Source organism: Carex rostrata, chromosome 15, assembly GCF_964058835.1.
Source record: "Carex rostrata chromosome 15, lpCarRost1.2, whole genome shotgun sequence".
Taxonomy (NCBI): Eukaryota; Viridiplantae; Streptophyta; class Magnoliopsida; order Poales; family Cyperaceae; genus Carex; species Carex rostrata.
Genome location: NC_135932.1, coordinates 7,586,008 through 7,609,007, shown reverse-complemented (window position 1 = coordinate 7,609,007; position 23,000 = coordinate 7,586,008). Strand labels below are relative to the sequence as shown.

General features: G+C 33.9%; 2 protein-coding genes and 1 long non-coding RNA gene across 4 annotated transcripts; all 3 read left to right on the top strand.

Moving 5' to 3' along the window:
• The first annotated feature begins 358 nt into the window (after positions 1 to 358).
• LOC144566028 (putative disease resistance protein RGA1) lies at positions 359 to 3,079 on the top strand. Its single transcript, XM_078315885.1, has 2 exons — positions 359 to 565; positions 1,274 to 3,079. Exon 2 carries the CDS (start codon positions 1,302 to 1,304, stop codon positions 2,835 to 2,837), a length of 1,536 nt encoding a protein of 511 aa, XP_078172011.1. The 5' UTR covers positions 359 to 565; positions 1,274 to 1,301; the 3' UTR covers positions 2,838 to 3,079.
• Positions 3,080 to 14,397: 11,318 nt separating this feature from the next.
• Positions 14,398 to 17,157, top strand: LOC144566029 (putative disease resistance protein RGA3). The gene is made up of 2 exons (XM_078315886.1): positions 14,398 to 14,492; positions 15,621 to 17,157. Exon 2 carries the CDS (start codon positions 15,637 to 15,639, stop codon positions 17,140 to 17,142), a length of 1,506 nt encoding a protein of 501 aa, XP_078172012.1. The 5' UTR covers positions 14,398 to 14,492; positions 15,621 to 15,636; the 3' UTR covers positions 17,143 to 17,157.
• Positions 17,158 to 18,743: 1,586 nt separating this feature from the next.
• Positions 18,744 to 22,559, top strand: LOC144566033 (uncharacterized). Of its 2 annotated transcripts, none has more exons than XR_013515103.1 (5): positions 18,744 to 19,631; positions 20,102 to 20,183; positions 20,393 to 20,678; positions 21,402 to 21,533; positions 22,142 to 22,559. It is a non-coding gene; the product is annotated as an uncharacterized LOC144566033 (long non-coding RNA). The 2 variants fall into 2 exon arrangements; XR_013515102.1 differs by having other exon boundaries at positions 18,750 to 19,631; positions 20,578 to 20,678.
• Positions 22,560 to 23,000: the final 441 nt, after the last annotated feature.

Below are 23,000 nucleotides of genomic sequence, written 5' to 3'. Positions count from 1 at the left end.
CCCACTTCCCTTTGCGTGTACTATTTATTCAATTCACACCATTATCATAAGCTACGACCTTTTATAATGTATATGCAAAACATGCCTTTATAGGTAAATTTTACTGGAGGCCACTAAAATTGTCTTTTATTACAAATTAGTCACTCAAATTTGATTTGTTTCTTCATAGCCAATGACCTTTTAATTTGTTTACCACGTAGGAAATGTAACTCTCCATCGCGCGACCTAGATATTGTATTCTTGTAGACATTTTGTGTTACCTAACGAATTTTTCATCAGCATTTCATCCCTTTTTCCAACCCTCCTTCCTGGATATTGTATTCTTGTAGATATTTTGTGCTGCCTGACAAATCTTTCATCAGCATTTAATTCCTCCCTCTTTCCTCCCTCCTTCCTCCTTCCTCTTCCTTTGTGATAAGAACGAGAGGGACCCATACGAACTTAAATAATTAAGTTAATGCGTAGACTATATATAGCCATTCACAATGAAGGTGATAAAGACATGTTTTTTTAACCATAGTCCTCAATTGTGCTACTCAATTTTCAACTACAGAAGAGAATAAAGGTGAGTTTTCTGTAATATATAATAGACATCGTGTGCTCTTTGTTGAATTGGCTCCGAAATTTTAGTAAGTTTTAAACTAAACTCCCATGTCCAACTTATGACCTCTTTTGATTTCCATTAAGCAAAACCAAAAAAGTAGTCTCAATTGGTGGTCGTGGTGGTGTTGTGTGTGTGTTGGGGAGGGAGGGGAGAGAATTGCCAAAAACAAATTACAATAGTGTTTTTCTTGCTAATAATGCTAAGCAGACGAATTTGTGAATACCACTCGAAAATATGAATTATTTGGGACAGTTCTTCCAAGTTAAAAAGAAAAAAAAAACAATAAGTCAATAGTAACTATTTTTTTTTTTGTACTCTGGAGCTCGATTCTCATGATTTTACAAATTAATCACAAGCTATTGGCTTATTGTGGATGCAAGTCTAAATCAAATTTTTGACAAATCACCAGCATTTTTGAAAAAAAAAAAATCTGAGTTTTCATTCCAATTTGGCCGATTCTTACTGTTTCATCTGATTTCTATTCCACGGTTAACTTACCGATTCCGCTTCAGAGCCATGGTAGTGTTGAGTACTATTTGCCAATCTACAATTATCCGTGTTGTAATTTGATGATAAAACGACTTTTGACCTTTAACATCAACTGGTTGTATGAATTTATAATTTACCACACTAACAGAAGCAATAATAATTTCAATTTGCTTGAAGCAGTTACAAGGGGAGGGGGAGGTACTGCAGTATGGGGGCCGTAGCAAGCATGATTTATTCTGGGGCCGTGGAAGAAGTAGGTGCAATGATAGTAAGCGGTGCTTTCTCCTCGGTCAGGAGCAGATACGAGATGCAGGAGGGACACGAGATGCAGGAGGGACTCGATGTGATCCTGTTTAGCCTGCAGCACGAGGTGAACAAAATCAAATCAGCCATCAATGCAGCAAGAGGGCGAAGGATCACCGACCAACAATTGCTCGACTGGTTGGCACAAATAATAAAAGCAGCATACCGTGGGGAGTACTATTATCGTACCTTCATAAACCGGAGTTCACTTCCTCCAATGCTAGCTGGTACAGAAGGTACGGGCAATTTACTTATTGACCCGATCAGTCATCCAACCAAACGCCAGCGGACAATCAGAACCTTGCTTTTTGATAATGACGAGCACAGGGAACTCCATGATGCTCTGAAAATGTTGACAAGTATTGATATTAATGCATTCTTACTCATGGTGAATGCCCTACCTGAAAGGCCCATGAAAAGGTACCTCTACATGGAGCAGACCAGGTTAGTAAATCGGTGCAAGGAAAGAGAGGAAGTTATGAAATTCTTGTTTGAACCTAGCATGGCGGGTGAAAATAAGGTGGATGTGCTTCCAATAGTTGGTCCACCTTGTGTAGGAAGGACCACTCTTGCCCTTCACTGTTTCTATGATCCAAAGGTGCAAAATCAATTTTCCTTGAAAATTTACATTCCTTATTCACGCATTAGTGGTAGAAGTTGCTTTGCAACAATTCTAAACAAATTAAACAATACTGGCATAACTAATTTTGACGAGAATACGTTACTAGCAATGCTTAAGCAGAACCTCAGCTCAGAGAGACTTCTTCTCGTAATGGATGAGGTTTATATTGTTGATTATGAGGTTTGGAATGCCCTGTTGGGTTGCCTAAGATGTGCAAAAAAAGGAAGCAAGGTAATTTTTACAAGCACTAGTGGCATTTATGCCAAGCACAAGAGCATTAGATCCATTGGGACAGTGAAGCCAATCGTGATTGAAGGATTTTCTGAGGAGGAGTATATGTTGTTTTTCAAGGAGCATGCTTTTGGTAGTGCTGATGCAGAGGACCATCCTGAGTTGGCAAAAATGGGAGAGGAGATAGCAAAGAAGATGAATGGATCAATCTGGGGAGCAAAAATCTTGGGTGAGATTCTGAGAGATAATTTGAATGCTCCATTCTGGTCCATCTTCTTGCAAGATGGCTTTCTAAGTTCAGAATTTCTGCACAGAAAAGACCTTGGGCCAGTGATCCAGACTATTTCCCAGCTGCTATCCAAGCGCCTACGGGTGGTGGACGTTGTTGCATCATATGGAGAATCTGGCGTACTCTGTGGAAGTTTTAGAGAACTAATGGTTCTTAGTCCTAAATATTGGACTCCTGTTATTAATGAAGGAAAGAATCACCGGGTGAAGTTTTTGGTGACCAAGCATTTCAATCTACGTCAAAGTATTGACGTGTACGCATGGTGCGCACTTACTGGTGACGAGACCGACCTAGTTTAAAAAAAAAACAAGAGAAACCTTGTCGAAAAAATGTATTTAAATTTTATCTTTAGGGAAAAAAACTGTGTTTCTGTACTATAAAAAGAAAAACAATCGTGTTTCTATTTTTGAATATTTAGGATTTCATAAGGAAAATTAAGGGTGGAAGTACCGATGTGTGTTTCATTTTTCTAAATATTTTACCCTTTGTAAAAATTGTTTGACGTTTAGAAAAACAAAATTGGGAGATTATAATATATTAATCATTTGTATTGAGAGAATCAATTTATTATTTTAGTGACAAAGATAATATCTTTGTTGGAATTCTTCTTTAGATTCAAATAGGTCTAAGGCCCAACTCCCCCCCTCTTTTCTTTATATCTCTTGTGACATAAGCTGATTATTTTTCATCTATCGTAAGTGTTTTGGTTGTATGGAAGGTTGCATTTGTCTCTAATTTCTTGGTAATATTTGGTATACAATTTATTGGACCTATTTCGCGTTTCTTGTAATTGGTACGGAGTGTACCGGTATTCCGTATTTCTAGATTTAACCCCAACTACCTTCCGTACAGAAGGTCGTTGGTTCAAAACTCGAATAGAAAAATTCCTTATTAAGAGTTGAGTGGCTTGATCTCCAAATCTTTACTAAAAAAATCAATGATTTTTAGTATAGTTTAGAAATCTAAAAAAGTTTTAAGTATAACAGCGATACTGTATGCTGGCCCGAGCATTCGAATCTCCCTTCATATTTCTCATGTTTGAAAACAAATAACACTAGTAGTAAACGAATATACTGAAGGAATGGTGCTTCCTGAGCAGTTGGTCAATGGTACAAAGCAAAATAATCCGAACATTTATTACTGAATTACGGTGACTAAAAATTATTAGTGAATTACGGATACGAGGAGGAAAAAGGGAGCAAACCGTTATCCGTTTAGAATTGAAGACAAAGCAAGGAAAAATAAAAACAAAAAACCACAAAAAACCACAAATTGGCCCATGCAGGTCTCGAACCTGCAACCTTCGTGTTATTAGCACGACGCTCTAACGTTTATTAAATCTCGTTTTAATTAAATTCAATATTTTGAGTAATTATATTCCTCCACCACATATAACAATAACTAACGAATTCTGTTGAACCAAAACAAGCTTTAAATAGAGCAAGAGCGGGAATAGCCTAATAGCTCGAGCAAGCTCCACCCTTTGATGCTAAGTAAAAGTTTCTAAATTTTCTTTCGGTTCAAAAGCAATCCTAATTAATTGACATATTCCCACAACACGCTCTGGCGGCAACCCGTAATTAGACTGAAAAGATAAATACTCTACTTAATTACGGAACAAAACAAGAAAAACACACAATTTCTTACGTAATACTGTTCCATAAACAACTATCACCTATGAAGATAAAGTTCTTAATCATCCAATTATTCCACAAAATCTGGTTGGGTCGTGACCGATCGTACCCAAGCCCATGTATGGTTCTTTGTATCGACTACGTTTCGCTTAATCGCAATGTCCTCCAGCGGTATATAGCCATAATTCCTGTTTACAGGTCCTGGTACAAAACCAGTATAACCTGCCATGACTCCATGTATAGCCGAATGAGCCAGCAAGGTACAGTACAAGTTATCGCTTGCATTCGCCACCACCGCACGAATCATGTAAGTCGGGTCGATGTACTTTACGGTGAATAGCTCGCCTGGGTGAGTCTGATCCCACCAATTCTTGAGCTCCTTCTTGAGGTATGTGCCGTTGTCAGAAAATAAAGGGTTTCCTGAAGGGTCTTTCTCCTGCTTTTCTGTGGCGATATGAGAAATAATTTCTTGACCACACCTACATGCCCTTTTTGTTTTAGCCGTTGGTCTATGAACTCAAATAATCCACCTACAAAGAAGATAAAGGAAGCAAATTATTCCTGTCTTTAAAAATTTATTTATAAATCAATAAGAAGCATATCAGTAAATTGTTTAACACTACTAATAACCTTTGCCATAGAGATAGAAGGTCAGCTCAGGAATGAGTATAACAAAATAAAAACAGTACATATCACGCGGGTATTAGTTTACATATGGTAGAATTACACATAAACAAATAAAGAACTTAATTCTCTGTCGACGTATTATACAGATTCTTATTTTTTAGATAAACCTCTCTAGTTCATTTAGAATAAGTTATAAAATTAGCTCAACATCTCCAAATCATGCATTGAAATAAATGAGCATGCGATAAACTTGTAACCTCTCTTACTATTTGTCTGTACAATATTGCTATACCTCTAGTACCATCTTTCTTATGAAGCTGAGACCTTCTCTGCATTCAGAAAAGAGATTCAGCAGGACAAAATAACCAACAGAGTAAATAGGAAAGAAAAAATATTTATGTAATTGAGCAATCAATATCTGAACTGTACGTCAGAAGTCACTTCTGTATTAAGAAAACACGTTTCCTTTGTTGCTCGATTGTATGAACATAGATTCAATTATCAATTATGAATAACAAAATATGAGCAACCTACTAAAAAAATTCAGACTGTCATGTACCACTCAAAGATTAGAACATCCAAATTGATTCAACAGAAAATGGAAAAAACTCCAAAAAAAATAAACAGAAGCGCACAGAAATAAAAAGAAATATACAACTCCTCATGTCCTTGACTTATCTCCAGACTATTGGAATATACCACCAACATTCCACCCCATCCAAATAAAGCTAAATTATTTGTGCCACTCGAAGATTAGAACATCCAAATTGATTCCACAGAACATGAAAAAAAACCCAAATAAATAAACAAAAACGCACAAAAATAAAAAGAAAATATACAACTCCTCAATGCCTCCTTAAGACATCAAATGTCCTTGACCAATATCCAAGACTATTGGAATATACCACCAACATTCCACCCCATCCAATTTCTCAATTAGCTTCTAGAGGTAAATACGAACAGCAGGAGTGACCAATAATGAAACAAAACCAACTTGTTTCAGTTTTTTTATTATTCAATTTCTCCACTATTATGCTGGAGTTAAAACATGTAAAGTAACTACAATTATAAACACAAATTCTATGTACTCATCATTTCTCAAACTACAGATTCTGATTACCTAAAAGAATTAATATATGCCAGGGAATGGGTCTGTCCTATGTAGAATCTGATGAAATGTCATTGTCAAGCAGGTCACTGTTATCTGTTGAGGAAATGCCTTTGTTAATAATTTATTATTCATATGAGTTTTACTAAGTATATGCCCTGATTAAGATTTAACCTGATTTGAAGGCGACCCATTGGTAACCAGACTTGTTTCACCCATTAGTGACCTCTAAAATGTTGAAGGTGTTGAGCAATTAATTTTGTAAACGAACTATAGACAGAGCACAGGAAAGAAAAATCTGAATCATCAAATCTGCATCGGACAGACCAAAACAGAGGTGTTATTGTAGCGCTATAGTAACACCTCCCATGCAGGATTAATATATATAAAAGATAAATAAAGAGGAAAGTTCAATATTTTTATTTTTTTATCTCTATCATATCTTTATTTTTTAAAATTTTAGTAACTCAAAATTTAACGCTTAATATAAAGCTTGGTTCAATTGCAGGTTTAGGTTTGAGTTTTTCGGGTCAATCGGTTTCTATGTTGTTTGAGATCTTGAGTCATTTCACGTTTTAATTCAAAAATTGATTTGGATTTTGATCTAGCTTTTCAGTCCCAGTGGTGTATTTCCGAATTTTTTATAAATATCCAAAAAAATAATTAAATTCAAAAACTAACCAAAGTTGTGCAAGATTTCAAAATCTACCCATTTTGCAGTAATTCAGTGAAAAAGCACAAATTTTTTTTTTCCGGTTTTAGAATTCCAAAATTAGCAGTTTAAAAAAAAACTACAAATTTTTTTTGCGGTTTTGGAATTCCAAAACCAGAGTTTAAAAAAAAACCGCAAAATTTTTTTGCGGTTTCAATTTTTTTTCATTTTTCAGATTTAAAAAAAAATAGAAATATTTGTAATTTATTTATTTTTTGTATTGAAATATTAGAAATATTAGAAATATTTAATATATTTTTTTGAAAATAGATGGAATACTATATTTATAATTTGATTTATTAGAAAGAATGCTACAAATAACCTTGATCAACATTTTTCATGCCGGATTTTTTTACGGCTGTAAGAAAAATTAATATATTTTCTTTATGAGTTATTGAAAAAAATAAAAATGCTTGACTTCTGAGTTATTGATCCCCGTTTAAGAGTCACTTCTAGGTAATACATAAAATATTGTGATCCCTCTAGTACATTTAATTTATAAAAATTTGTCAATTGGGAAACTATGCATTTTAAAATATTGTAATCAATGTGCAAATTAAATGATAAAATATGACAATCTTAGCCTTTTAAGAGAGATAAAAATAGGTATCTCTTTAAATCTTTTATCTTTTTTTTATTGTTTTGATAAAATATATAATACTATGAGGCCTAGTAGTCTAGATGCATATTTTCTATCCATTAAAAAAAAAATGAAATCTAGTGTTTTGAGAATAAGGAGAAATCACATATCTTCATTTTTTTTGTGCTTCTCCATGCCTTCACTGTTAAAATTTAAAATAAAATTGGAAAACTTATATGCCAAAATTAAAATTATTAGATGTGAACTATATTATATCATCTAAATGTATGAAAATATATTGCTTTTTTATGTATTCAAATATAAAGTTATTATATTTCTAACAATAAAACATAAAAAATGAAGACATTTAAACCCCCTCTTTTAAAATTATCCTACTTTGAAGTAGTCACTTACCGATTTTTTTAAAAATACCCCAAAATAAAAACAAATTATTAAAAATAACCAGATTCGTGAAAAAATTTTAAAAATGGCCAAACCGCCAAATTTCCTGGTGGTCCGAGATTTTTTTTTTTTTTGCAAATTTTTTTAGGCACCTCAACTTTGCACCTCTGATTAACATAGCAAACCACCTTCAAAAATCGTGAAAATTGACCAACATGCAGTCTTGACATGGTAGAACAGGAATGTGAAGTTTCATACAAAATCTCCGAACAGGTCGTGAGATATCGGCTCTCAAAAATTGCCCGAATTGCTGAATATTTCATTATGAGTCCAAATTTGCACATCTGGTTAACATAGCAAAACACTTCCAAAAATCGTGAAAATTTACTGACATGCATTCTTGATATGGTAGAATAGGACTGTGAAGTTTCATATAAAATCTCCTAACAGATCGTGAGATATCGTCTCTCAAAAATTATCCGAATTGCTAAATATTTCATTATGAGTTCAACTTTGCACATCTGGTTAACATAGCAAAACACCTCCAAAATTCGTGAAAATTGGCCGACATGGAGTCTTGATATTGTAGAACATGACTGAATTTTCATACAAAATCTCTTAACAGGTTGTGAGATATCGGCTCTCAAATATTGCCCGAACTGTTGAATATTTCATTATGAGCCCAACTTTGCACATCTAGTTAACATAGCAAACCATGGACCAAATTGCAAAAGTGATTATATCAGCATGTAGAGCATTAAAAAAATACACAAAATTAACAAAAATTTCAATTTATTTGGATTTTTTTACAGTTAGTTATGAATTTCTAAAATTCAACTTTCGGAAAAACTTTAAACAACTATAACTTTGGCTAGGAAAGTCGGATTTACGCGTAACTTTAAACAGCTATAACTGCATGTCGGTAAATTTTTACGATTTTTGGAGGTGTTTTGCTATGTTAACCAGATGTGCAAAGTTGGACTCAGAATAAAATATTCAGCAATTCGGGCAATTTTTGAGAGCCGATATCTCACGACCTGTTCGGAGATTTTGTATGAAACTTCACAGTCCTATTCTACCATATCAAGACTACATGTCGGTAAATTTTCACAATTTTTGGAGGTGTTTTTCTATGTTAACCAGATGTTCAAATTTGTTCTCAGAATGAAATATTCAGCAATTCGGGCAATTTTTTAGAGCCGATATCTCACGACTTATTCGGAGATTTTGTATGAAACTTCACAGTCCTATTCTACCATGTCAAGATTGCATGTTGGTCAATTTTCATGATTTTTGAAGGTGGTTTGTTATGTTAATCAGAGGTACAAAGTTGAGGTGCCTAAAAAAAATTTGCAAATAAAAGAAAAAAAGAAAAAAATTGGACCGCCAGAAATATTGGCGGTTCGGAAAAAAAAAAAATCTCGGATCGCCAAGAAATTTGGCGGTTTGGGGATTTTTAAATTTTTTTTCACGAATGTGGTTATTTTTAATAATTTGTTTTTATTTTGGGGTTTTTTTAAAAAAAATCGGAGTCACTTAAGTTATTAAATTATCTTGTACCTGCCCTATAAATAAATTTAAGATGCTAATACGGCACGGGAACATATATCCATCCCTTTCTTTGATGATGTTTTATTTCTTTGTCCTGACTTGTGAGAGAGAAGTCATACCTGCTCTCTTCTATCAAAAATAAAAAAATTATCCTGGAATGCTTTCTTTACCGTCCCTCGATCCCATTTATTTTTACTTTGTCGCCTCTTGATCAGAAGCCAGCTCGTCACTTCTCTCACATATCCTGCCATCTCACTAATAATTATGATATACATTTTGGAAAGAAACTGGTTTGGACTGAGTTGGGAAAATAAAATTGAGGATTTTTCTTTAGAGGGGATTATAGTTTTCTTTTTCTTTTTTCTATTTCATATAAATATGCTTCTTGGTCCAATTAGTTAGCTCAATATTTTATTAAAAGAAAAAAAAAAGAAAACAAGAAACCCAAAACAATATATATAGATATAGATGTTGGTTAATATCAAAACGTTTGTTCCGGATCTATAGTGAATCTAATTGGTTTTCCGATTGTCAAAGTTTAAACGATCAATCCAAATCATTAGATGTAATATCTATATTGCGATGTGCTTGGAGACCAAATATTACATTTTTTGCAATTTTTTACTATTTATTCAGTCGATTTTAAAATCATTGATTTTTAATAAACAATGAGAAATTTCTAGATCATTGAAAACAACAATTTTAAAATTAGCTTTATTAATAGTAAAAAAATTCAAAAATATAAAATTTGGTCTCCAAGCACATTTTATTATAGATTGAATGTTGAACGGTTTGGATCGACTGTTTGGACTTTGAAAATGTAAAAACCAAAGCGTTTGTTCCATGGCCTAGGAACAAACGATTTGATTTTCTAATTTTCAAAGTCCAAACCGTTAGATGTTTAATCTATATTAAAATGTGCTTGGATACCAAATTTTATATTTTTTTTAGAATTTTTTTACTATTTATTAAGATAGTTTGAAAATCTTTGTTTTTATTAAAATTCTGCACCATTAAAAAACAACGATTTTCAAATCATCTTAATAAATAGTAAACAAATTCTAAAAAATATAAAATTTAGTCTCCAAACACATTTTAATATAGATTGAACATTTAACTGTTTAGATTTACTTTTTGAACTTCGAAAATTAGAAAACCGAATTGTTTGTTTCGGAAGCTAAGAACAAATGTTTGAGCTTAATTAGCCATACTCTCTCTATCATCAGCATATGGATTACCACGTAGGAAATGCAACTCTCCATGTTACATCCCGAGACAACCCACTTCGTATTTACATGTAAGGCGTGTGCACATCAGATGCATTATCGACAATAACTTCTCATGCAACTTATCTTAAATCAAACAAAGTCTTTTAAAATCTTGAGATCAAGATAAACATGGCAAACAAATTGATAATTGTCATGTCAGTTAATGTATCAACTTTCAAAGAGAGAATTAAAATCTTAAGTAAAAAGAAAATAAAAGGATACTTCAGCTGTCGGCTCGTTGGCTTTCTGCTCCACATCTCTTCTATTTGTGCTCACCGCCGGATTCATCATTTCTTGGAACCAAAATAAAAGTGGAACGGATGAGAAATCTAACAGTCTCTCAGTACGGGATTTAGTTTCAGTCCCGGATTTTGTAAAATTGATTTATTAACACAAATATGATAGTGAAAATATATCCTCACATGCAATCTTACTAATGCATATTTAAATCACACACACACACCCCTCTTTAGTTATCTTTCAAGTTTTTCCGTTAATCCATTAATTTGCCAATCCAATAGGAAATCCAACCAACATTGGAAGACCGCCAACCCGCTGAAAAATCCTACCAACAACGGGAGGCTTTCTCACTAGACGGGGAATTCACCCTACGCTAGATATTGAATGTCGCACTAGACGGGGAATCCATCCTATGCTAGATCTTGACCCATAACAGGACTGCTTTCGCCAACAGTCACGTTAACGAGGGGTTTAGTCGAACCCAGACTCAATGTATACATTCCAACATGAATTCAACACATGTTGGCCCATTTCCTTTAACTTATCTGTTATATTCCACGTTCGTTTCAATTAAGACTATACATTGTCATGCTCAACACATCCTACTTACTAGTCTCATGATCGATATGAATAATCCTATTGTATCTCTAAACAAACTAAAGGGATCGTTCGATTCAACATGCAAAATTCCAAAATAAATAAATAAGATATAGACAAAATGATAAGTAATAATTTGACAATATCCAGGAAACCCGTACCTGTTGTCGTGGGGTAGTTCACTCGTGCATCTACGTTACTTCTTACTTCATAACTCATATCTAGATCATATAACACGGTTTTTTAATTAATATTTATACACATTTTTATTTAGACAAGTCTGTTGCTGAACTAATTTTTATTAAGTATAAAATCAGACTATCATTCATAAGATTTAACCATAAATATATTTGTTAATGTGCAATGATATAAATATAATGGAATTTGTTCCTTTTGAGAAATAAAGTAAACTTTTAGAATATACTTCTTTGTACTAAAAATAATTTTAGAGTTATACGTGAATAAATCTCTAAATTTATTGGTGGAAAATTACCATCTAGTTAATAAAATAGAATATGCAACTCTATTAATTTCATGCACCTCGGTGAAAGTTTGAGAACAATTGGATCTATAAGGTCTTAAACAAAATAATTACTATATTATAATATAGGAAGTTGATATGAGTACCCGCGCTACAGTATCCGCACAGGACCTGCACCTAAACTGCCATAACTGTTTGTGGGGATCAAACTGTCATAACTGCACTTTAGATTTGTAACTTTTTTTTTAATATTAATAGTCAAATCTTGAAGTATGTAGTTCAAAGAACACAAATATTTATATCTATATAGTAAACAATGTAAATGATAAATTAATTATTTTTAAATAATCGTACCCGCACTCTTTTTTGAAATTTCTGACGTCGTACCCGCACCTAAACTGCCGTAATTGTTTGTGGAGATCGCAACTGTTCCATATCTATAACTTTTTTTTAATATTAATAGTCAAATCTTGAAGTATATAGTTCAAAGAACACAAGTATTAATATCTATATAGTAAATAGTGTTGTAATTTTTACATAACTGCTTGTGGGGACCTAAACTGCCATAATGTTGTAATTGAATCCCTCCTCTTTTTACATATGACACTGAAAGTATTAATATCTAAATATTGAAAGTATTTATATCTATGCACTCAAGTATTTATTTTTACGAGGTCAACTATTTTTGTTAGAGAAATGTTGACGCGAAATTAGTACCGAGGCTTTGAAAGGGTGCTGCTGGGATTTTAGAATAATAATTAGTTGAGACTATATAATATCTTTTTATAATAATAATTAATGAACACAATATAATTAGTGGGGATCATAATACATTATTCCTCTAAATAGAGTTACTGTAGCGCGGGTACAGAAATAATTATTCTATAATATATAATGTATACCTGACAATTCGGATAATTATGATATTCGGATTACTATATTATAATATATAATGTATACCTGACAATTCGGGTAATTATGAAATTCGGATAGTTTAATTAAAGATAATTTTTATGATAATTTAAAGATATCAAACAATTATAATTTCTGCAATTCAAAATCTCTCGAAAAATAAAGATATCAAATTAGTATCTATAATCGTCCATATGAAAGTATGAAAGTTAACTGAAATTATCTTAAACTATATAATATTTGTATGAAAGTAAGAAAATATTATTTATGAACGAAATTTTCAGATTATAATATGGTTGAACATACAAATATTAGATTTTAATTAAGGAACACTTATTTCTGCAATTAAGGAACACCTATTTAAGAACAATAATTTATTATTTTTGTATCGATTTAATTATCATATTCTAATCAATGAAATTCATTTATCAGTTTTATAAACAAAATATCAAACTTTATAGAGTACCTTAATTGCAGAAATTTCCAAACAAAATAGATGATTCAATCGGTTTGACAAGTAGTGCAGTTTTGGGGTTGTGAAGAAAAGAGGAGAGATGGTGCGGCACAGGATTGAATAGGGGTTTTGACTTTGATTTTTAGAAAGTCTCATTTCTAATTTATTCAAATAAAATATATAGAGATGTAGAGAGGAATCGACAAAGTAATTAAAATGAAGGGGAGCGGTCTTGGCCGAAAACAGAGGTGGATGACTCTAATTTATTTTTTAATCAGGGATGCACATGCAGTTTCAAACAGAGGCGAAGGGATCGTGGTTTAAAATTAAGGAGGCGGTTTTAAAATTTGAAGGGGTAGTTATTTTTGAATTGGTTATTTTAATGAAGAGAACATATGGATTGCTCTAATTTTGTTGGCTGAACTTGGCCTCTTATTAAAATGATTTTTGACATATCAAAGAGTAAGAGAATAGCATGGCACAGGATGATCTTAATTGTAATAGCAATTTTCTTAATAATGGATCAGGTTGTCAATTAAAGGCGGTTAATTTCAGGTAGTTATTTTTGAAGAGAACTCAATCTATTCTGAGAGCATCTCCAATAATAATTGTTTATGGATTGCTTATGCTAATGTGTCAATTGTTTTTGTAATTGCTAGGTTGTATGGTTATTGCTTATTTAGCAATTGTTTGAAAAAGAATTACTTAATAAGAAATCATTTTTTATGAATTGGCCAAATGTTTAATTCTAATTGGTCAAGTGAATTATTTGATTGATTGCACCAATGTAGCAGTGGATTGCTTAATTTCTAAAATTTTCATAATTGTTATTTAGCAATTAATTTTAATTGCTGGATTGGAGATGCTCTAAGAATCGACGTTTCTAGTTTTGGGCTGCCGGAATTATTATTTTAATTTAGAACTTTGCATATTCGGATGACCTATGATTGGAAATTATATGATATTCTAATCCCTGTTGAATTTTTGACTACACCAATTCAATTCAAGATGTCTATTTTAAATTCTTATTTAATTAAGCTACTTGATTAAAGAAAGAAGAAAGATCTTTAAATTATTTTAATTGTACCTTAAATATAATATTTTGATTTAACGTGGCGTTACATAATTGATCTTTTAAAAATAAAATTTTTAATTAGATATTACGTAACTAAAATTACATGACGTTACACTCCATCTTGCGACCTGGATATTGTATTCTTGTAGATATTGTGTTACCCAACAAATCTTTCATCAGCATTTCATCCCTCTTTCCTCCCTGCTTCCTTTGTGATAATATAGCCATTCATAATGAAGGTGATAAATACATGTTTTTTTCACCATATTCCTCAATTGTGCTACTGAATTTTCAACTACAGAAGAGAATAAAGGTGAGTTTTCTGTAAATATATAAAAGACATCGAGTGCTTTTTGTTAAATTTTCAACTTATGACCTCTTTTGATTTCCATTAAGCAAAACCAAAAAAGGTGTCTCAATTGGTGGGGGGGGGGGGGGGGGGGGGGGGGGGGGGGGGGGGGGGGGGGGGGGTGCAGTGAATTGCCAAAAACAAATTACAATAGTGTTTTGATTGCTAGTAATGCTAAACAGAGAATTTGTGAATACCACTCGAAAATATGAATTATTTTGGACAGTTCTTCCAAGTTAAAAAGAAAAATAACAAGTCAATAGTAACTTAGAACAGTCATGTAGTTTGTGAACCAAAATTATCAAAATATATAGTCTTTGTTCAACAAAAGAGTTGTTTGGTCAATTCAGTTTACTAAATTCTTTCCTTGCCAGCCTGTGCAATAAATTCAACTAATTGTTGAGAAAAACGTGGAAATTAAACATTGTTAACATCATGGCTGGGAAAAATAGGTTGATTCCAGGTGGGCACTTTACAACTGAGTTTTTGTCCGAATCAGACCGATTCCCAAAATTTGGACCGACATTCTCTTACCTGAGGAGAGGCCAAATTTTTCGGATATGTCAGGATGTGATCGAGGTTGATTCTCTCGTACGATGCCCTAGAATGGTCCACAAAGAGACACTCAATCGCTCTAACGTCCATATAAAATAGTCCCAAATATATCTAAGTTTTACTCGTTGAACTAATTGTTTTGTACTCTGGAGCGCGATTCTCACGATTTTACAAATTAATCACAAGATATTGGCTTATTGTGGATGTAAGTCTAAATTAATTTTTGACAAATTACTTTTTATATATATTTTTATTCCTTTTTAGCGAACAAAACATGCATTTTCGGGAAAAAAAAAATCTGAGTTTTCAGTCCAATTCGGCCGATTCCTACTGCTTCATCTGATTTTTATTCCACGGTTAACTTACCGATTCCGCTTCAGAGCCATGGTAGTGTTGAGTACTATTGCCAATCTACAATTATCTGTGTTGTAATTTGATGATAAAAAAGACTTTTGACCTTTAACATCTACTGGTTGTATGAATTTATAATTTACCACACTAACAGAAGCAATCATAATTTCAATTTGCTTGAAACAGTTACAAGGGGAGGGGGATGTACTGCAGTATGGGGGCCGTAGCAAGCATGATTTATTCTGGAGCCATGGAAGAAGTAGGTGCAATGATAGTAAGCAATGCTTTCTCCTCGGTCATGAGCAGATACGAGACGCAGGACAGACTCGATGTGATCCTGTATAGCCTACAACACGAGGTGAACAAAATCAAATCAGCCATCAATGTAGCAAGAGGGCGAAGGATCACTGACCAACAATTGCTCGAGTGGTTGGCAGAAATAATAAAAGCAGCATACCGTGGGGAGTACTATTATCGTACCTTCAGAAACTGGAGTACACTTCCTCCAATGATAGCTGGTACAGAAGGTACGGGCAATTTACTTATTGACCCGATCAGTCGTCCAACCAAACGCCAGCGGACAATGAGAACCTTGCTTTTTGATAATGATGACCACAGGGAACTCCGTGATGCTCTGAAAATGTTGAAAAGTATTGATATGAATGTGTTCTTACTCATGGTGAATGCCCTACCTGAAAGGCCCATGAAAAGGTACCTCTACATGGAGCCGAACAGGTTAATAAATCGGTGTAAGGAAAGAGAGCAAGTTATGAAATTCTTGATTGAACCTAGCATGGCTGGTGAAAATAATGTGGATACTCTTCCAATAGTTGGTTCAGATGGTGTAGGAAAGACCACTCTTGCCCTTCACTGTTTCTATGATCCAAAGGTGCAAAATCAATTTTCCTTGAAAATTTACACTAATTATCCAGACATTAGTTATTCTAGTGAAGAATTGTCTCCTCGTCCTCCTTTTATTTTTCGAACAATTCTAAAAAAATTAAACAATACTGGCATAACTAATTTTGATGAGAAAACGTTACTAGCAATGCTTAAGCAGAACCTCAGTTCAGAGAGAGTTCTTCTCGTAATGGATAATGTTTGGGATGTTGATTTTGAGGTTTGGAATGCTCTGTTGGGTTGCCTAAGATGTGCAAAACAAGGAAGCAAGGTAATTTTTACAAGTGATAGTTGGCATTATGCCGAGTACAAGAGCATTAGACGGGTTGGGACAGTGAAGCCAATCATGATGGAAGGATTTTCTGAGGACGAGTACATGTTGTTTTTCAAGGAGCATGCTTTTGGTAGTGCTGACGCAGAGGACCATCCTGAGTTGGCAAAAATGGGAGAGGAGAAAGCAAAGAAGGTGAATGGATCAATCTGGGGAGCAAAAATCTTGGGTGAGATTCTGAGAGATAATTTGAATGCTCCATTCTGGTTCATCTTCTTGCGAGATGGCTTTCTAAGCTCACAATTTCTGGACAACAAAGACCTTTTTCCAGTGATCCGTACTATTTCCCAGCTGCTACACAAGCGCCTACGGGTGGAGAGCTTGGGTATATCATATGGAGAATCTGGCGTACTTCCTAGAAGTTTTAGAGAACTAATGGTTCTTAGTCCTAAATATTGGACTCCTGTTATTAATGAAAGAAAGAAATCAAAGAATCGCGTGGTGAGGTTTTTGGTGACCAGGCATTTCAATCTATGAAACTATTGTCTTCTACGCAAATTGCGAACTTAGAGCATCTTCATTGGTGCAATTGACTTGCAATTGCAACGATATGTCAGAGATAAAATGCAATTTCACTTCAACCTTAATTGCACAACCGCTGCATCGGTGAAATAAGTTTTAATTTCATTTATGGCCACGTCAGAGTTATTTTTGTTCATTTTCTTCTTCTCAGTGAAATTCACCGGTTTATCTCTTTTTCTCTCTTCCTCTTTTGTCCACACATGGCAGAAAGAACTTGCATCTCTCGTCACTTATAAGCCATGGCTGCAACCATTTTGAAAATATCTACCCACACTACAACCGACTTCTCCATTCCATCTCTCTCTCTCTCTCTTTGAATTGGGGTTTCAACTTTTGAATCAAAGAAGAACAGAGGCTTTTATAGAATCCATATAATTAACGAACTAGCAGCACATGTCCATCTTGATGGATCTTGTTTGGAAGGGAGAATTGCTTCTCATATTTTCATAATCTTCATTTCGCGAAAGTCCATCTAAATCATCAGAAATCAAAGTCAAAGAAAACGAAGGAGATCCTTCTCTCTTTCTCTTGTAATTTTTCTGGAGCGTGCACAGTAAAGTGAAGAGAAAGTAATTTTTCTGGAAACGTGTACTGAATAAAAAATAATTTTTAATTTTGGAAGAAGAGAGTAAAGGACGGTGGGACAGCGAATAGAAACAAAAGACTTTGCCAGATCAGCATTTTGAAAGTGTTTTGCAAGCTTTCATATTATGAAAGCTTTCAAATTTGAAAAGATCTCTCCATCGGTGAAAGAAAATATGCAATTGACACGTCGGAGAGAGAAAATGACAGATCAGCATTTGCAATTGTATTTGAAAGGCGTTGGAGATGCTCTTATTGGTGACGAGAGCGACCTAGATTAAAAAAACAAAGAGGGACCTAGTTCAAAAAAAGTACTTGAATTTTATCTTTAGGAAAAAACTGTGTTTCTGTATTATAAAAAGAAAAACAATCGTGTTTCCATTTTTGAATATTTAGGATTGCATACAAGGAAAATTAAGGGTGGTAGTACCGATGAGTGTTTCGTTTTTTCTAAATATTTTACCGTTTGTAAAAATTGTTTGATTTTTAGAAAAACAAAATTGGGAGATCATAATATAATAATTTGAAATGAGAGAATTATACAAAGCTGAGCTAATAGGCCCTTGGGTAGCAGCTGGGAAATAGCCCAAATCATTTGAATATTTTTACAAAGCAATATTTGAAAGAAAACAAAGGTAGCAGCTAATGGGCCAATCATTTGAATTGAGATTATAATATATTAATCATTTTTTTTTCCTTGCTTTGTAAAATGAGCGACCTTCGCGTTATTAGCACGATGATTTATTAAATCTCGTTTTAATTAAGTTTCAATATTTTGAGTAATTATATTCCGGCAATGCAATTGTGTTCCTGCTTCACCCAGTGTTGTAAATAATGGTATGCAATTGTCGGACGGATAGGATACCGCCAAGTGATTAATTGAGAATAATCGGCTATAATCGGAAATAATTGACCAATTAGTCAGGAAAATTTGTAACAGTTTGATCACCGCCAACGAATAATCGGCCCATTGATCGAGACTATTTCCCAGCTGCCACCCAAGCGCCTACAGGTGCTCTTCGTTTTTCCATTATATGGATAATCTGGCGTACTTAGTAGAAGTTTTAGAGAACTAATGGTTCTTAGTCCTAAATATTGGACTCCTGCTATTAATGAAGGAAAGAATCAAGTGGTGGAGTTTTTGGTGACCAAGCATTTCAATCTACATCAAAGTATTGGCTTCTCCGCAATTTGCGAAGTTATTGCTGACGAGAGCAACCTAGATTAAAAAAAAAAAAAAAAAAAAGAAGAAGAGGGACCTAGTTCAGAAGTACTTAAATTTTATCTTTCGGAAAAAACTGTGTTTCTGTATTATAAGAAGAAAAACAATCGTGTTTCCATTTTTGAATATTTAGGATTTCATAAGGAAAATTAAGGATGAGTCACTACAGCAAAACCAACTATTTGGGACCGGCATTTGGGATCAGTATGTTAGCTGGACGCAGAAGATCCACCGGAAAACCAAAAAAAAAAAAAAAAAAAATTCAGCTGGGACGGATTTGGTGCACAACTTTCTGGGACCGGCGCCCACACCTTCTGGGACCCATTTGGCCCGGTCCCAGAAGGGTCTCCGCCCAAGCTTCTCTCTGTCCCGCGTTTTCGTCCCTAACCCTAAGCAAAAAAAAAAACTGAAAATGGAAAAAATCGGCTGTGACCGAGTTCTTCTCCTCTCCGCCTGAAATCTCTGAAAAAAGCTCCTCCTCTCCGTCATTCTCTTCTACTTCAGCCACCGAGTTCTTTTCTCCTTCGATCGACCACCTCTTCTCCGCCCCGTTCCTCTCCCTTCGGCGATCTGCTCCTCTCCTCTCCGTTTTCGATCTGCTCCTCTCCACTCGCAACATCTCCTCTCCGTTTTCGATCAGGTTTGCTCGATTCTTTTGAGATTAAAGTTTTGAGATAACAGTACCTAATCCTTGCTCTGTTCCAATTAAAGAAATCTGAAAATGATTATCTAATGAAAACAAGTTAACAATCAATGAATCAAATCAGCATGTGCTTCTGAAATTTACCAGTGTTGATAAAAAATACATTTTAATTGTCCAACTACAATCAATATTCAAGGAGAAATTGATTGGTTATTTCAGGAATATACCCCCATTTCAAGGAGAAATTGTAGTTCTCTGTTCGGTTTAGCAACTATGGTAGTCAGCATCATGCTTTAGCAGCTATGCTTGAAAAAATATCAAAAATCTCAAGCATTGATGACAGGAGAAATAACCAATCTATACATGTATGGGGGTATATGATTACTTTCATTGAATACATATTTAAAAATAAAGTAGATTGTTTGAAGTCATTGATCGAAAGCCTCAACCCGCTTCTCTTCATGCAGTCATTGAAGTCAATCCAGACGCGTTGACTCAAGCTGCATGTGCCGATCTGGACCGGGAAAACAACTCTTCTAACCAAAACAGGTAATCTAGTCTGGTACAGCTTAACACTTCAAAAAAAATTGTGGTGCTTTAATTGTGCTACTTTAATATATACTTAACACTTCAAAAAAAATTGTGGTGCTTTAATTGTGCTACTTTAATATATACTTAACACTTCAAAAAAAATTGTGGTGCTTTAATTGTGCTACTTTAATATATACTTCAAAAATAATTATATTTTTTGTGAGCAGATTGCATGGTATACCAGTTTTGTTAAACGATAACATTGGCACTTCTGACAAGCTTAACACTACTGCTGGTTCCTTTGCATTACTTGGTTCTGTTGTGTTTTTTGTCAGATTATATGTATCATTGAATACATATTTACTAATTTCAAACAATCTACTTTATTTTGTTTTTTGTTTACTTTCATTAGCTTTCCAGTGGTATTGGCATATGCACTACAGCAAAACTAATTTTCAGTGACCGGTATCAGAGACCGGTCCATTCGCCGGTCTATTGCCTCAGCCGGATCAGGTTTGCTCGATTCTTTTGAGATTAAAGTTTTGTTTTGTTTGATTTGGGTAAAATTCGATAACATAATAAATCCCAAGGACGTAAGCTGCTCCTTATTAATTCAAGGTAATCATGTAACTTTTGGTTGTCTTGATGGGTATGAAGAGGTTTGTAGAAATCAACTGATGTGGTGGGTTTCTATGCATTGTTTTTCATGCTACTGTTGCTCATCAAATTAAGCCTAACATGCATGCAAACAGTAGGTCTGAAATTTTATTGGTTTTAGGATAAGAGCTCATGCAATTCCTTAAAAAACAATATTTTCCTCTTTTTCTTAGAACTATGCTGCATTCACAAACTATGGTATTGCATCTATGTTTAAATTAGGTATCAATAGCCATTAGTGCTTACTTAAAACTTGGATTCTTATATTTCTTTGAATTTCATAACTTGATTCATATTTGGAGCGTCAAAATATTAGCAATGTAGTAACACCATACCAATCTCAAATTTATTTTCAATTTGGTTGTTGCTGTTGAGTGTCTCATAATTAGATGGATTATTGAATTACCTTTAATTGAGAGACTTATTTATGTTTATGCCTGGTAAGGAAAAGGTCTTGTTTATATTTAATTGTCCCTTTCAAACGGTATATTCTGAATTCAAATTCCATGAATAGGAGAAAAGAAATATTATTTTTCCTTGGTATTTATGAAATTACCTTAATTTTTCATTACAATTCAGATATCAAGCTACTATAAAACAAAAAGGCATAGAAGAAAGGCACTCGGGAATGATCAAAGAAAAGATAATAATTCCTGGCACAAAGAAGAAAGGAGCCGATCATCGCATTCTAACAGCACTAATGCAATGCAGGTAACATACAACAACACACGTTTACACTTGTATTCAATTTTCAGAGGACTTCTTTATCAAGTATATTGAAGTTTGTGTTTCTATTTGTAATAGCTGAAAGTTTAGGGTCCTTCTGGTAAAAGTTTAGTTTTTTTGACACCTAGTTCGTTTAATATTTTTATGTTTAGGTGTCAGTGGAAATATTTTTATACTTGGAAGCATTGCTTGCCAAAACTAACAAATCGTAACCTAATTTCCAGATGTCAAATGCAGTTGCTCAAAACTCAAAAGTCTAACATCTAGAATTCCCAAGTGTGGTTATATATAGAAACTATTTAACATTTTGGTAAATACTTAGCAACAGCTAGCATGTTGAGTTATTAAATTTTCAAATTTAAATTGCAATTTGTTAATCTGGGGACTCGCGGCTATTATATAACCATACACATTTGAAACCATTGCAGTTTCTAAATTTGAGACTGTACCATATATTTTGCTCTTTACTTTGTTTATGGTTAGTAAAGATACATTAATTAGTTAATGCATGGTATTTGTAAATTTGTGCTTGAAATTTAGTGCTTGAAATTCTTGCAGTAAATAATTAATTGTGTTTGCATTGGTTATTGTAGGAAAAGGCGAGAATGATTTGTATGAAGTTCGTCTAGTTTCGCAAACTTATTAAATTCAAAAATAAAAGAAGACAACAGAGACCACTCTTCACTAAACTTTGTTATAATAATTAGCAAGGTGCTTCCTTTTCCCTTTGTAATGTTGAAAAGTTTCTTATTTTTGTGTATGATTTTGTTCATAACTGTATAAATGATGAGTTGAAAAAGAATGCGTCAGCTGCTGATTTGGAGCATAAAGGCTTTAATTTAGATTGCCATGTTTTATATTTGGTACCATAGACTCACTCTTTGCATTCCACTATAATAGTTGTATTTAGTGATATTTGGAATTGTTCAATGGTTTGAAATTTTTGACGAATATTGCTTAGATTTTTGGATGAATATGATCATGTTTTGGGATAATTTATTATTTGCAACATGATAGTTTGTTGCTTGTGTTGCATATGAATGATAGTTTGTTATATTTGTTTGGTACATTTCATACCAATTAGGAATAAGAAAAATAATAAAAAAAAAATACCAAAAAAAAAAAAAAAACCTTCTGTGACCGATTTGGAACCCTTCTGTGACCGCTCAGTCGATCTCAGATAGGTCTCTAGCCACGTCAGCATGTCGCATCCGTGACGGATGTAGTCGGTCACTGAAGGGGTCATCTGCGACCGGCGCCATACCCTTCAGAGACCGGTGACGTCAGCAGGACAGTCATCAGTGACGGAGCAACTGCGACCGGGTCATCTGCAACCCATTTTGGTCATCTGGGACCGGCACCCACCTTCTGCGACCGGCGCTTCACCCATCTGCGACCCATTTGATGGGTCGCAGAAGGGTATTTCTGCTGTAGTGAGTGTTTCGTTTTTCT

Excerpts from the sequence above, each read along its gene's own strand:
- LOC144566029 (XM_078315886.1), top strand. The coding sequence starts at position 15,637 with ATGTACTGCAGTATGGGGGCCGTAGCAAGCATGATTTATTCTGGAGCC.
- LOC144566028 (XM_078315885.1), top strand. The coding sequence starts at position 1,302 with ATGGGGGCCGTAGCAAGCATGATTTATTCTGGGGCCGTGGAAGAAGTA.